The following is a 14437-nucleotide window of genomic DNA, read 5'->3' on the forward strand; positions in this document are numbered from 1 at the left end:
TTTTGTTCCTTTAAGGAAAGATTTCAAACCATATATGTTTTGGATAAAATTAAAAGCAAAAGGGTGCTCTAAAAAGGATGGTAATGTCTCATACTGACAGGTACCTATCTCTCTACTGATATAGCAGACAGCAAATAAAAAGATTCTTAGATAAACATTGTAAAATAGTGCTCCAGTTTTAAACAGGGATTATCCTGAAGTTACTTACTGTTTTCAGGTTCTATGGGGAAAACAGTCAGAAAGTGGCTAATGACAGTTATCATGTTACATATTGCTGATTTTCTTGAGATCTGCATGGCTTTTTTTTTTTCTTTTCCATAATTAAAATGCAGTTGATGATTTCCACAGCTACAGTCTTTCTAGAGTTTTGGAAAAGACGGAGAGCTGTATTAACGTATGACTGGGACCTCATAGACTGGGAAGATGAAGAGGTAAGACTGAAGAGAAGTAAACCTGGAAATCTTGCTATCAGCATGATTTAAGTGTAATTATCAATATATATTTTATGTCAGTAATCTGAATTTGTCATTCAGATTATATTTGTATTTATAATACTCTTAGAATGAACAAGTATACTTGAGGCCATACAAGTTGCCTTCTGCAACTAGCATTATAATTCCACATTTATTGAAAGTATCCTTTGAAAAGTTGAGTAGAAGTAGTGCCTGTACGGAGAACAGGAGCTACTACTGATGTCAACAGAGGTGCCTTTCAATTCTCTGGTTTCTTGTACTGGAAATTCCTAATCCTGCCCAAAAATGGGTCCAAGACAAAGGGACAGAAACTAGATTTTATGTCCTTCTAAGAGACATAACTTATCCTTTAACATTCTGGTATCAGCTACAGCAATAATAAAATTATTTTATTACTTCATAAATAGCTAGTGAGCCTAGCTGTAATTTAACCGTACTGGGCATTTAACTGCAGTCTGAGTCAATAGAGCCTTTGCCATCACTTGGTTTATAGCTTTCCATAGATACATAGCTAGAAGCTGCTGGCTTTTAATAAATCATTCCATATCACAACAAGCACTATCATAATTGGTATTAATTTATAGTTTTCTTATTGATTTCTGCAGAGAAACTAGTGTTTCTAATTCAGTATTATGACCCATGTTCCTCTGAATACCCACACACAGTGGAGAAGGTTCTTAACGGTTTCTGTTCTTTGTTGGTCTCTTGCACTGTTTCCAAGGATTTTCAAAAGAGCTAATTATTTTGAGATATGAGTTGGAGCATTATAAAAAAGAATATATATAAAAATAATTTTCCTGTGTTACAGCATGTATATGTCTGGTTTTTGATACTTCCCTGAAGTAAGTAGTTCAACAAATGGAATCAATTCTGTCATTCCAGGAAGAGCTGCGCCCACAGTTTGAAGCTAAATATTCCCAAGTGGAAAGAGTAAATCCCATCACAGGAAAACCTGAACCTTTTCAGCCTTTCCCTGATAAGCTCAGTCGACTGATGGTGTCTGTCTCAGGAATATTCTTCATGGTAATGTTTAATAATACTGGAATTATTATAGCCTTTAATCTTGTTCTGCTGTAATAACATCGCCAGTCATGAGTGCGTTCATTAAGATTACTGGATTTACATAATACAGTCAAACTGATTGTCTCAGTCTTACTGCTTGTTAGTGGGTCTCCTTCTTCTCAAAGATGCCATATAGTTATATTGTAAAAGAACAGTATAGAAATGTTTTAATTCATCAATCTCATATTTTCATTCTTTCAGAATCTGCTCACCAAAACAAATGGCAATCTTTAGACACTTGTTAGTTTATTAATTCAGTGGAAATTACGTTAGATATGGCTTAGTTTGTTCTGATATTTCTATTCATAAATCTTACCTGTAGATTTCACTGGTCCTCACTGCGGTGTTTGCCGTTGTGGTGTATCGTCTGGTAGCCATGGAACAGTTTGCTTCTTTCAAGTGGTATTTCATCAAGAAGTATTGGCAGTTCGCAACATCTGGCACTGGAGTCTGTATCAATTTTATGATCATCATGTCACTTAATGTTGTAAGTCTTCTGTTCTTTTAAAGGAAGGGTTACTTTAAAAGAGTAATTTTTACAAGGTTACTGAGTGTATTGTATATCAGGTATACACCTGTTGTTGCTTATTTATATAGCAGTGCCTGAAGATAGTATTTGAGGGTTTTTTTCCTCGTCTAATACTATGTTTGTCAATGTTTTTCTCTAATGCTTACTTAATTTGTCAGTACACGTTTTGCTTATGTCACCAAGCCACAATGGGGCAGACTACTTCTTTCTAGACCTCTATTTTTTGGTTTTTACATTACCTTTTACAATACATATCTAAATGGAACTACATCTTTTTCTTGGCTGAGAATTTCCTTTCTGGGTTTTTTTGGGGTTTTTTTTTTGTTTTTTTAATTGGTAACTTTGAATTCTTCCGATTCTTATTTAAAATGCTGGTGTAATACCGGTATTGCACAGAGCTAGAATCACTGTGATATATGCTTTTGGTTTAAGTTTTTCCTGGCACGTAACAGCATGGGTTAAATCATTTGCTGTGGTAGCACAATGTACGTTGTTGTAAACTCTATTCCTATACCTGCAATATAATTTATTATTTTTCTGTTCCCATGCAGGCACAAACAGGTAAAAAAGAACAATAGCACAGCAAGCAATAGTTTTTAATTCTGTTAAGATGATTGTGTGCTCACTGCAATAAGAAAGCATTCTTCAAAACTGACTGTCATGTATTTATTTCTGGTTTTACATATAATAATCAATCATAAAAAGTGCATTCAAGTGAACAAGCACACTACAGATAGTGAAAATAACTTGCTATTAATAGTAAATGCTCAAGGAAATATTTTTCAGAGTTGGTAAGTACCTTGGGCTAAGAGTCATTTAAAATAAAGACTGGAGATAGTCAGCATATAGAGAGGTAAGGAAGTTTTTAGTAGGAGACTGATCTCAACAGTATACACATTCATGCAAAGGAAATCTATATCGTGTAAAGGCTTTTGCCTACTTTTAGATCACATAGGTTTGTCCGTGAAGTTAAAGGATAAGCATCTAACTGCTCATTAAGAGAACCATCCATGTATGAACACTTCTTTTGATCTGTTGGCTCTTGATCAGTCTTTACTGTATATTGAATGTATATACTTACATACATACATTTACATGGATGAAGACAAAGGGACTAAAGCAGTTCTATGAAGCCTTTATAGGAAACTGTACATCCAGGTGCAGCTACAACATCGCCCTCCCTTCTCCGTCCAGATACCTTGATGCTGTAGGGCAACAGAACACCTCTGCTTTTGACGCTTGTTTTCATTCTGGGTATGACCTCACAACAGACAGGATGTGTTATACCACCTCTTATTTCTGTTTTAGGTGTATGAAAAGGTTGCCTATCTCCTGACAGACTTAGGTATGTAGGTATTTACTCAAGATATGATTCATGCTAGCTGTGGCTTATACCTTTGTATGTCCGTAAAACAGGGTTTTGAAAACTTCATCTATGCATAGTGTGAGTCTGGCATTTCCCCAAGCAAATGAGAAATATCAGAGCAGGAAATTACATTATTATTTCACTAAGGAAATAATAGAAGAGAAAGGAATTTATTTTTGTATTTCTACTATTTTATGTTTTATAGTATAAATTGAAAAAACTGTCGTAATGGAACAAAATTTAAAACATTCTTTCTTAGAATGCTAAAATGGATTTTTTTTCCATTTTTCCCAAATGCTTGGTTATTTTTTATACAGTGTTTTAATTTGATTTTCTCCTTGGAAAAAATGAGTTAAGATAAAATTACGTTGTCCAAGATAAAAACGTTAAGTCATATATTTTAAAGTAGCGTTATTTCTGTTAGATTAAAAATGTGTGCTGAAGCCGCTCGTCGGGATTCAGTCATAGAGGCAAAGCTTTCTAGCTATAGAAAACAAGAAAGCAAAGGCAGAATTTAAGAACTCCTACTACATGAATATGTAACCTTTTAGTGTTTCTTCTTACACGTTCTCTTTTAGTCCACATCAAAATGCAGTTGAGCTTAGAGCTTAAAAGCATGCTCACTGCTGAAATTTAACAGCTCCCTCTTCTGGTTAAAGTAGTGAAGAACACTCATTAAACAAGATGCTGAAAACTTCATAGTGTTTCAGATAACAGGCAGTTGAACAGGTTAGATTCAGAATGTATCTTATTCAAATTACTAAAATATTTTAAAATATTTGTTCAGCTCACTCTGATTTGTATTTCTACTTCACTTTTTTTACATATGTAATAACATTATTTGTAAAATATGATATAGATTTGTATAATATAATATATACTCTCTATGTATTATATAGTATATATTATATCAGAACAGGAAATGAGAAAGAAAATATTTTTTTTAAGTATAAAACGTGGTATTTCCCAAAATCTATGAAGTAATTAAAAAAAAGAAAAGGCTGCTTGATTTAAGCATGATGGAGCATCAGGTGTTTGAGCTTGGTGGCTCACTCCACTTCCTGTGGTGTTTTACATCAAAGAGAAGGAGGACATCTTAATTTCTGGGAATAAGAGTCCATATGTGAAGCTAGTGTCCTGTACATTTGTTTCCTCATTTAGTTATCATTAGAGCAAAGTAATTAAGCGCTACAAATTTTAATTGAACCGTCCAGGCAGTTTGGGCTTCTAACTCATACACGTGCTTTAAAACTTTTATCATAGAATCCTTTGGGGGTGGAAAAGACATTTAAGATCATCAAGTCCAACTGTTAACCCAGCACTGCTAATTCCACCACTAAACCCATGTCCCTAAGCACCACATCCACGTGTCTTTTAAATACCCCCAGGAATGGCCGTTCCAAGGCCTGACAGCCCTTTTGGTGAAGAAATGTTCCCTAATATCCAATCTAAACCTCTCCTGGTGCAACTTGAGGCTGTTTCCTTTTGTCCCATCACTTATCACTTGGGAGAAGAGACCAACCGCCCCCTCTCCTCAGCCTCCTTTCTGGTAGGTGTGGAGGGCGATCAGCTCTCCCCTGGGCCTCCTCTTCGACTGCCCAAGGCAGTGCAGCCCTGCACAGGACGCCTCTAGCCCACTACACGTTTCTACATTTCTTTAAAAAAAAAGAAGGGCCTCCATCCTTTCCTCATTGAATTTTAACATTTCACAAGCATTGTGGCAGGGAAGCCATGAGGGTGAAGCAGTGGTGTTAGGGAAGTGTGTAGAAGGGGAGATGCTTGGGTGGGAGACCAGCTGACTGTAGCTCGTCTCTTCTCATTCCGCTTCCCTTGGCAGTCTCTTGTCTGTTGCTCTGCTGATGCCAAGTGCTTTTATTTTTTTTTTTGTGGTTATTTTTGTTGTGGGGTTTGGTTTCTTTGGGGTTTGGGTTTCTTTGGGGTTTCTTTGGGGTTTGGGTTTCTTTGTGGGAACAGGTACCATCCCACAGACTTGTGACCTATCCTGTACCAATGGACTTCTACCTCCTGGTTCCACACAGAACCATCATAGCCCGAGCTGGGACAGTGGTTTTGTGACCTGCAGGCTGAACATTCTGAGGGGAAAAATGGAAGTAATTGCAACTTGATGGGGCGTCATGACTCGAAACCATCCCTTGTGTTATTAGTGGTGATTGATCTGTGAGCAGAGTCAGGCATAACTCGATTTCATTTTTGTTTATAACGCATATTGCGTCTTTCTGCAGAGCACCCTAGAACAGAATCTGAATGGGAAAACAGCTTTGCCTTGAAAATGTTCCTCTTCCAGTTTGTCAACTTGAACAGCTCCATCTTTTACATTGCCTTTTTTCTTGGCAGGTAAGTTGTCTTTGCTGATTGCAAAGGAAACGACCTTAAAGGAAAAAGTGCACAGAACTCGTAATCCTTGCTTATTTTATAAGTTTGAAGAACATACAGTGACAGTTTGAACTGTAAGATTTAGATGTGAGTCAGTTTCTGAGGATAATTAAGAACACTAAATTAATATTTTTAACTGTATGTGAGGGATGGGCCCTTGAAGTCTTTACTCATTAAACTAGACAGTAAAAAGTGTACTTTTTAAGTGGGTCTATGTACGTGACTTTCCTACTAAATCAGAATTCAGAATCACTTCTTGAATGTGGGTCTGCATTTAGCACTAATAGGCTGTAATCATTTTTTCTTGTTTATTCCCTTTTGATTACATTTCCCAGGATCCATTTCTATAAATAGGAAATACTGTCTGGCAGGTTTTATATGAGAGTAGGATGCAGAAATTCTGGCACCAGTTGTTGTGTGTATCTTTAGCTCAGAGACTGAAATACGAAACATATCTAACATTGCTTCATCTTCACTTCAGTTTTGTTATGAGCAGACTTCTCATTCCTGCAGAACCGACATGAGTATTTCACGTGGGCAAGCAGATCCTTGTGCTGCAGTAAATTCCAATGTATTGCAATGGCTTATCTTCATAGGAGTAGATTAGAGAGTCTGAATATCTAACATCCTAAACCTCTGAAGCTAAGATCTTTGTTCTGGACACAACAACAGTTTAGAGTCATTGCAAAATGATGGTCCTTGTTTGCATTCTGAAACTTCCATATCCCACAGATACCATGTTTAAGCCTATGTGTTTTAATCTGTTTATATTTCATGAGTTTGCTCAGTGGATGTTGTGAAATAACTACTGATACAGGGTGTTCTTGGAATGTCCACTGCGAAACAGAAATCTTATTTTCCAGATTTGCAGGCCGCCCAGGAAAATACAACAAGCTTTTCAACAGATGGAGACTGGAAGAGGTAAGCAATCCTATTTTGTCTTCCTGTGAAATTTTCATGAGTAAAAAGGATGTGGCTGAAGGACATGAATTATGTCCAGTTTGAAAGATTTATTATTCCATCAAAGTGCATTGAGGAGTAAATGCATATTTATAGCAAAGGATAGGAAACAGGAGATGTGTGTTTCCTTCTGGGTTCTCCACCATGCTGAGTGACTGACTCTGCCTGAGATACGCAGTTCTTCCTGCCTCTCTCTTTGGGAAAAACAGCCATAGACCCTTACTTCACAGGCAGTATTAAGTCCTACATGATTGGAATCTCCCATGTACGTGGAATTTTTGGTTGGAGGACATATGTATAATGGGATCAGCTTAAGTTTCTGCCAGCACAGGAAAGATGTGGACCTGATGGTGCAAGTCCAGAGGAGGGCTATGAAAATGGTCAGAGGCATGGAACACCTCTCCTAGGAAGAAAAGCTGAACGAGTTGGAGTTGTTCAGCCTGGAGAAGGCTTATTGCGGCTTTTCAACACTTAGAGGGGGCTTATAAGAAAGGCTGGGACAAACATTTTAGTAGGGCCTGTTGTGCTAGGACAAGGGGTAATGGTTTTAAAGAGGGTAGGTTCAGACTAGATACAGGGAAGAAATCTTTTGCAGTGAGGGTGGTGAAACACTGGAACGGGTTGCCCGCAGAGGTGGTAGATGCCCCATCCCTGGCAACATTCAAGGTCAGGTTGGACAGAGCTCTGAGCAACCTGCTCTACTTGAAGATGTTCCTGGTCATTGCACTGGGGTTGGACTAAGATGATCTTTGGAGGTCAGTTCCAACCCCAACTATTACATGATTTTATGATTTAAAAGATGAAAAATATTATTTAAAAAATTTAGCTTAATAATGTGTTAGAAATGCACCACGCTGAATATCTCTTATCTCTGAAAAACAGGTTTTTTCTATTGAACCTTGGTAGCCACAGAGTGAAATTCCGTAACTTGGTAGTTCATGGTCTTAAAAAGAGTTTCTGTAATTGCCAAACATTTTAATATGGGAATTTATGTAGTTAAGATAGAGGTACCAGAGATTCAGCTTCTAAGTCTCTGTTCAGCCTTAGGATATTACAAATAATATTACAACTTAAATATTGCTTCATTCTTTGAAATGAATACAGATATGAAATGGACTGTATCGTTTATCATATATCATATGTCTGGCACGCGTACACTTAGCTTAGGTAATACAATCTTGTTCTCCAATATATGTCTAAAAGTTGTCCAACTGAAGTCTGTGTTAATATTTCTGTTATTAATATTTCTTTTAATATTTCTGTAGCTGGAGGTTAGTGTTTTTCACCAACTGTATTTGTATGTTTTTCATTCATCCTATGATGAAGTAAAAATGAAAAGAATTCCCCAATTTTAGCTATTGATCTTTATTCATTTCCTTTCAGTGTCATCCTAGTGGCTGCTTGATAGATCTGTGTTTGCAAATGGGAGTTATCATGGTTTTAAAACAAATGTGGAACAACTTCATGGAACTAGGCTATCCGTAAGTTCAGATGTTAAAATTTGTTTTACAAATAGTGTGTTTCAGTGATAGGAAAAATATTTTTATGTTTGGAGAATGTTTTCACTTTTTGCTGTAGCTTTATTCCCAAGAGAGCGGGTGCTCTAAGATAAAGCTTCTTGGGGGGATGTTAATTATCTGAATTGTTAATTGTGGTTTCATTTTCCATAATACACACAGAGCTGTTCAGCTACTGAAGGGAGGAATGAGCGAAAAGTCTCACAGTTCTCTTGAAACTGGAAGAATATATTTTCAGTAAAAAAGTTCCTCATCGAATATTAATTTAATGAAAGTCTCAACCTTGAAGCTGTGGTAGAAGCAGTTATGCCCACAGTGTGCAATCCTTCTGCAAATTGGGGCAGTGTAGTGTATTGTTGTGAGACATGGATTTCTGAAAAGAAGAAACCTGCCTGAGTATCTCTTCTCAGCCCAGCAGCATCGTAACCATGTCTAGGACTTATTTTAGAACATGTTCAGATTGCTTCATGGAAAGCAGTGTTTTGTTTGGACAAAACCAGTTTGCAGCTGAGACAACAGTTGCTCTTTGAGTAACAAGAGAGCTGAAGAGCTAAACACTAAATTAGCCTGAGAAGAAATAGCAACCTGTTAATAAAATACTTCTAAGAAAATTGTTTCACATCTTCAGTCTCTTTTCACTAATATCTAGAAACAAAAAAATATCTTCAGCTCCCATCTGTATCAGTACTGGATAACATTTTTCATTTGTGTAACACTTTAATTTGTGAGACTGTCACCTACCTAATATTCATAACCACTTTGCGAAAAGACTTGTGCAGAGCTTAATAAAAAGTAATCTTAAAGATTTGCAGCTTCAGCAACACCTTTTTAGACAATTTTGCCTGCTTCAAGAAAATAATACTCCGTAGAGCATCTAGATCTGGAGGTTTGTTCAAAATGAGTAGACGTATTCTACTATTCAATATACTGTAGCATCATAGAGTTCTTACTGAGCTCCACTTACTTGGTTTGTCCTTTACAGGATTAAAAATAAAGCATTATTTACTCCTTTTAATGCTCTCACTATGCATGTTGGGGTTTTTTTTCCTGCTCCTATTTTATTTAGGCATGCAGGTAAACCCTACTCTGAAAAGGTTATTTCTACAATGCCCACCATGCTACATTAAAGGTGTAATTAAAATTGTAATGCAGAATTTTGAGAACTTTGGAAGTTCTTTGAATTGTATCTGATGGGATATTGTAAATATTTCCAGAAAATAGCTCAGTAAACATTCAGGTGCTATTCAAAATAGGCCCACTTACTTCAAAACAATCCCAGCAGGTATGGTAATTACTGAGCAAGTACAGTCAATAATGCGTTGTTTGTCTAATAAAGTTTATTACAGAATTGGTGGTCACGACGCAAAATGAAGCGAAGAGGGCAACTAATGGAGCATAAAATTTCCCTGCCTCAGTGGGAAAAAGATTGGAATCTGCAGCCTATGAATCTTCATGGTTTAATGGACGAATATTTAGAGATGGGTGAGCAAATTTAGGGAGATGGCTGTTTTCTTAAGACGCCGGAACTATGTTGCGGGTTAAAAGCTCTTTGTCATTTCCAATTTCTAACCATAGAGATGCCTGTGTAGTTTTACAGTTTGGCTTCACCACCATCTTCGTTGCTGCCTTCCCGCTGGCACCTCTCTTGGCACTGCTTAACAATATCATAGAGATAAGGTTAGACGCGTACAAGTTTGTCACGCAGTGGCGAAGACCGATGCCTGCAAGAGCAACAGATATAGGTGAGAGAGCCTAGTGACTGTCGCTGGGAGGTACCATCTCTTTGTGTTTCCTTCTTCCGTGCAGCTTAACCCTTGAAGTATTTCATGCATCAAGAGGGTAATTAGTAAGAGTTCTTAGTGATCGCTGAGAGGACTCCTCAATTTTCCTTTCCATTTCCAGTAAGGAATCATAACAGTTCAGAGTTTGAAAACAGGCTAAATAGTATTTTAGGCTTCTGATTTGTAGAACTGTAGGTCTAAAATGCTGTCCAAAATCAACTGAATTTAGAAATTAAATATGAAGACTGAATTCACTTTTGGCTTAAAACTGAATTAAATAAAAATAAGAAATCTCTTTCAAAAATCTTCTAATTGGCCTTTATAACCAAAGATTATAGGTTTATGGTGTTGCTTAGCTGTTTCTTGGCAGGAGGGTGTGTCCTGCTGTAGGGCTTCAGTCAGGTGGAGCTAGTGGGGAATGTGGGGACATGGCAGAATCTTCACTAGCTTTTCTGACCGAATAATTCTTTCTCAATAAGAAATGAAAACTGTATGACTAATAATGACTTTAATATCAGTAGCATGACTTTGTATGACTTAACATGACTTGGTTGACATTTCTCTTGTTTCTAGGTATCTGGTATGGCATTCTGGAAGGAATTGGAGTTCTGGCCGTCATCACCAATGCCTTTGTCATTGCCATTACATCAGATTACATTCCACGTTTTGTCTATGCATACAAATACGGCCCCTGTACAGATCAAGGGTACAGACAAGAAAAGTAATTAAGATATTCTTTATACATACATGTGTATTTCAGTGGGGGGTGGTTTGGGAAGGTTTTTTTTAGGTTTTCTTTTTAATGTGTTAGTCAGGGTTACCTCAAGAAAAGGAAGCATCACTTTGCTAATACTATAACACACAAGCACAACTTATCTTCTTTATTGCACAGCAGGAAGGGTGAGAGTGAAAGCATCAAGGTTTGTCCAGAAAAGCCAGTGCCACTGCGTTCACAGACTGTGCGTCAGCTCAAACCGCAGGGGTTTGTCCTTCCTTTCCCCATTGCTCCTTCTCTAGTGATTCAAAACGGAGGGTTACTCTTCCTGTGCTGTCGCAGGAAGAGAGAATTTAAGGGCAACAAGAACGAGGCAGGATAGGATGAAAAGAGAAAATAACAGGGAAGAAAAGTTAGTGCTTAATGTGCACTATTCATCTCTATTAAACAGAGAACTATGTAATTCTATTTCTTCCTTTGCCAGTAGTGATTTGAGGTGTCACAGCAAACCTGACAGTTCAGGAGGTAAAAATAGGGTTCCCGATGCATCTCTTTTAAAAAGTTCTTTACCTTTCAGAAGGCCCTTTGTTCAATTACAGGACAGTTTTCCAAGAAGATGGGAGGTCTTACGTGTCTGTGATTTTCCAGGGACAGACAAAAATTTCACTTTTACAGTTGTGATTCAGTGTATTTATGTGATTTCTGTCATTAATGCTAACAAATTGTTGCCTTTAAGATGGCTGTTTGGTATATATGCACTGTTCATTTTTCTGCTGGTGAAAATTCTTCCTTGAATCAACTTGTAATACCAAAAAAAAATCATTTTTTGGTATACGCTGCCTGATTGGTGGCTGATTCTGCAAAGTTGTTAAATTATTCTCCTCTGCCTCTCTAGCCATCTTTCTAAGTTCAGTAATTTTAGGAGAGAGCGAAGAACACTGTAGGAACGATTTTTGGTTTATATCTGGTAGATAAGAAGCAAAAGCATGAAAATGTTGAAAATAGATTTCTCAACAGTGTTATTCCTGAAACAGATGTTATTTGTTTCTTTCCAATAGAACTTTGCTTGTCTGCTTAAAATTTTAGAATTGCTTTTGCCCTGATAAACAAATAAAATAGTATGCTCACAATATGTGGCAGCAGAATATGTTTACCTACAGGACCTGTGCTATATAAGCACTTTATGAAGAAAGTCCTGACCCTATGTCTTTTCCTTTCAGATGCTTAAAAGGATATGTCAACAGCAGTTTATCGGTGTTTGATTTGAGTGAACTTGGGATGGGATACTCGGGATACTGCCGGTATGTTTCAGTGCTCTCCTCCTGTAATACAGGGGTACTTGTTAATACAGACATTAAATTGAAAGCTTAAATGACTAGCAGAATACTTTCTTTTTTGCCTGTAAAAGCATTGAAGTTCAAGGCCAGGCTGGATGAGGCTTGGAGCAACCTGGTCTAGTGGAAGGTGTCCCTGCCCATGGCAGGGGGGTTGGAACTGGATGGTCTTTAAGGTCCCTTCCAACCCAAACCATTCTATGGTTCTATGAAGTTTGTTCAGCATGGAAGTCTCAGGTGCAAACACTGTGTAGCAGAATGCAGTACTAACTCTGGCAACCTGTGTTGAGTTTTTCCAGGGCTCTTGCAAGCTGTATCTTTCGTACCTCTGTGACTTTTCATTTTGAAGTTTCCACAGCTGCCAAGGAGGGCAAAAATTCTCATTTGAGTTTTTTTAAGCATTCAGAGGTCTGTTAATTAAAACTTTTGCTGTGGGTCTAACTGAGGTCGAGATCCCAAACAGTTATGCAAGATGAATACAAGAAATTCAGCATAAAAATTAAATGCTGTGTTGCATGAGTGCACTCCTTCTGACTTCAGATTTAGTTTCACAGCGAAGGTTAGGTTGAATTGACTTAAGTTGCTACAGAATCACGTTACATTTATGCAAACATTGTCTGGAGAATCTCAAATGTTTGTAAGCAAAGACAAAAACCAGCTGAGGGTCAACACACCTGAACTTAACACTCCAATGTGTCAGCTTTGTAACAACAAAAGAAATTGCTATGGATTTTTGGAAGCAAAAAGTTCCACCTCGTAAGTGGCCCTATTTAACTGCCTGCATTGTGGCAATAAATAAATATTGTGTATTCTCCTTTTCTGTTTACTTCCTCTTGAAGTATGCTTTCACTTTAGGTTCTCTCCTTTTAGCCGGATCTGGGATAAGCTAGACAGCTCTTCACCATGTTTAGGTTTCTGAGCACAGGCTGACTGACTGGATTTTGCTTTGCTTTACAGGTATAGAGATTACAGAGCCCCACCATGGAGTTCAACTCCATATGAATTCACTTTGCAGTTCTGGCATGTCCTGGCAGCGCGGCTGGCCTTCATCATAGTATTTGAGGTTAGTCCTGGAAAGGAACAATTCCTTTCTGCCTCTTTAAAGTCCAAGGTGATTTCTTACATAAATAAATTGTCAGTATCATCAACGGCTTGTTCATTACAGTCAAGAGAGAAAAAAAAAATTGCCCTCCCCAAACTGTCGCCAATCAGCCACTTCAAACTGAATCAACACAGCATGCACAGATTTGAGAGTCCCTCCAAAATTGTCATCTTGTGCACGATTTTGGTTCCCAACCAAATCTTCTATCTTTTATTGCCAAAGAAGAAATACGACTTACATGTACGTTATGCACAGTTATTGCAACTTATAATCCGTGTCAGGAAAATAATACCCGTTTCTAGCCTAATATAAAAGTAGAAGTGTGTGTAGAAATGTATTACATACTGTCTAGGAATCTGGTTACATTGATTACAAGCTCTTAACAAAGAGGTGGTGTTTGCTACTGTTACTGAAACTAGCATACCCTGCAGTCACATCTTCACTTAATTCTCTAGCTATACCCTTACTTTTACTTTTCAGCAGCCTTCAGCATTTTCACATTTCTGATAGACTGCTAATTTACTCCCATATGTGTGTTTATGTTAAAAAAACCCAGGAGTTGCTTTTCAGTCATGGATTGAATCTCAGAGCCAGTTTTGCCATAGACTTTTAGGCCCTGAAATGTAGTCCTAGAACTGAATATGCATCTTAGAAGTATGTGTGTTTGTTCTTCTTTTCAGCACCTTGTTTTTGGAATAAAGTCTTTCATTGCCTACCTGATTCCAGACATGCCCAAAGACTTGTGCGACAGAATGAGGAGAGAGAAATACTTAGTCCAGGAAATGATGTATGAGGCTGAACTGGAGCATTTGCAGAGAGAAAGGAAAAAGAATGGGAAACAGTATCACCATGAATGGCCTTAGTCACTACCATGCTGCAACAAAACCACTGTTTGGAAACTGAAGAGTGCGGTTATGAAATGCAGTCAGTCTGGCATCAGTGTCTGAGATTCGTGGTGCATATATGTTCTTGCTGGGCAGTACACTTGCAGGCTTTGGTGGGAACTGGAAAATAGATGTTTCTGATGAAGAAAATGAAAAGCCTTACCTGTAACTGCTCTGCAGTGAGCACCAAGGAGAATTGGCACTCAGGAATGTGGAGACAGATTAAAAATTTGGACACTCTGGTTGAAAAAAGGCAATGAATTTTCATGCTGTTCATGAAGATACTTACAATGTAATGAAAATAAAAAAATTACCTGTGA

At 37.6% G+C, this 14437-nt stretch overlaps 1 protein-coding gene across 1 annotated transcript; it reads left to right on the forward strand.

The window, feature by feature from the left end:
- Positions 1-326: 326 nt before the first annotated feature.
- Positions 327-14096, forward strand: LOC104503005 (anoctamin-3-like). Its single transcript, XM_010146421.1, has 13 exons — positions 327-431; positions 1356-1496; positions 1858-2022; positions 3373-3409; positions 5674-5785; positions 6688-6745; positions 8168-8265; positions 9638-9783; positions 9891-10043; positions 10656-10803; positions 12018-12098; positions 13089-13194; positions 13914-14096. The coding sequence occupies exons 1-13, from the start codon at positions 327-329 to the stop codon at positions 14094-14096; spliced, it is 1533 nt and encodes a 510-aa protein (XP_010144723.1).
- Positions 14097-14437: the final 341 nt, after the last annotated feature.

The sequence above is a fragment of the Eurypyga helias genome, unplaced genomic scaffold, assembly GCF_000690775.1.
Source record: "Eurypyga helias isolate BGI_N326 unplaced genomic scaffold, ASM69077v1 scaffold25772, whole genome shotgun sequence".
NCBI lineage: Eukaryota > Metazoa > Chordata > Aves > Eurypygiformes > Eurypygidae > Eurypyga > Eurypyga helias.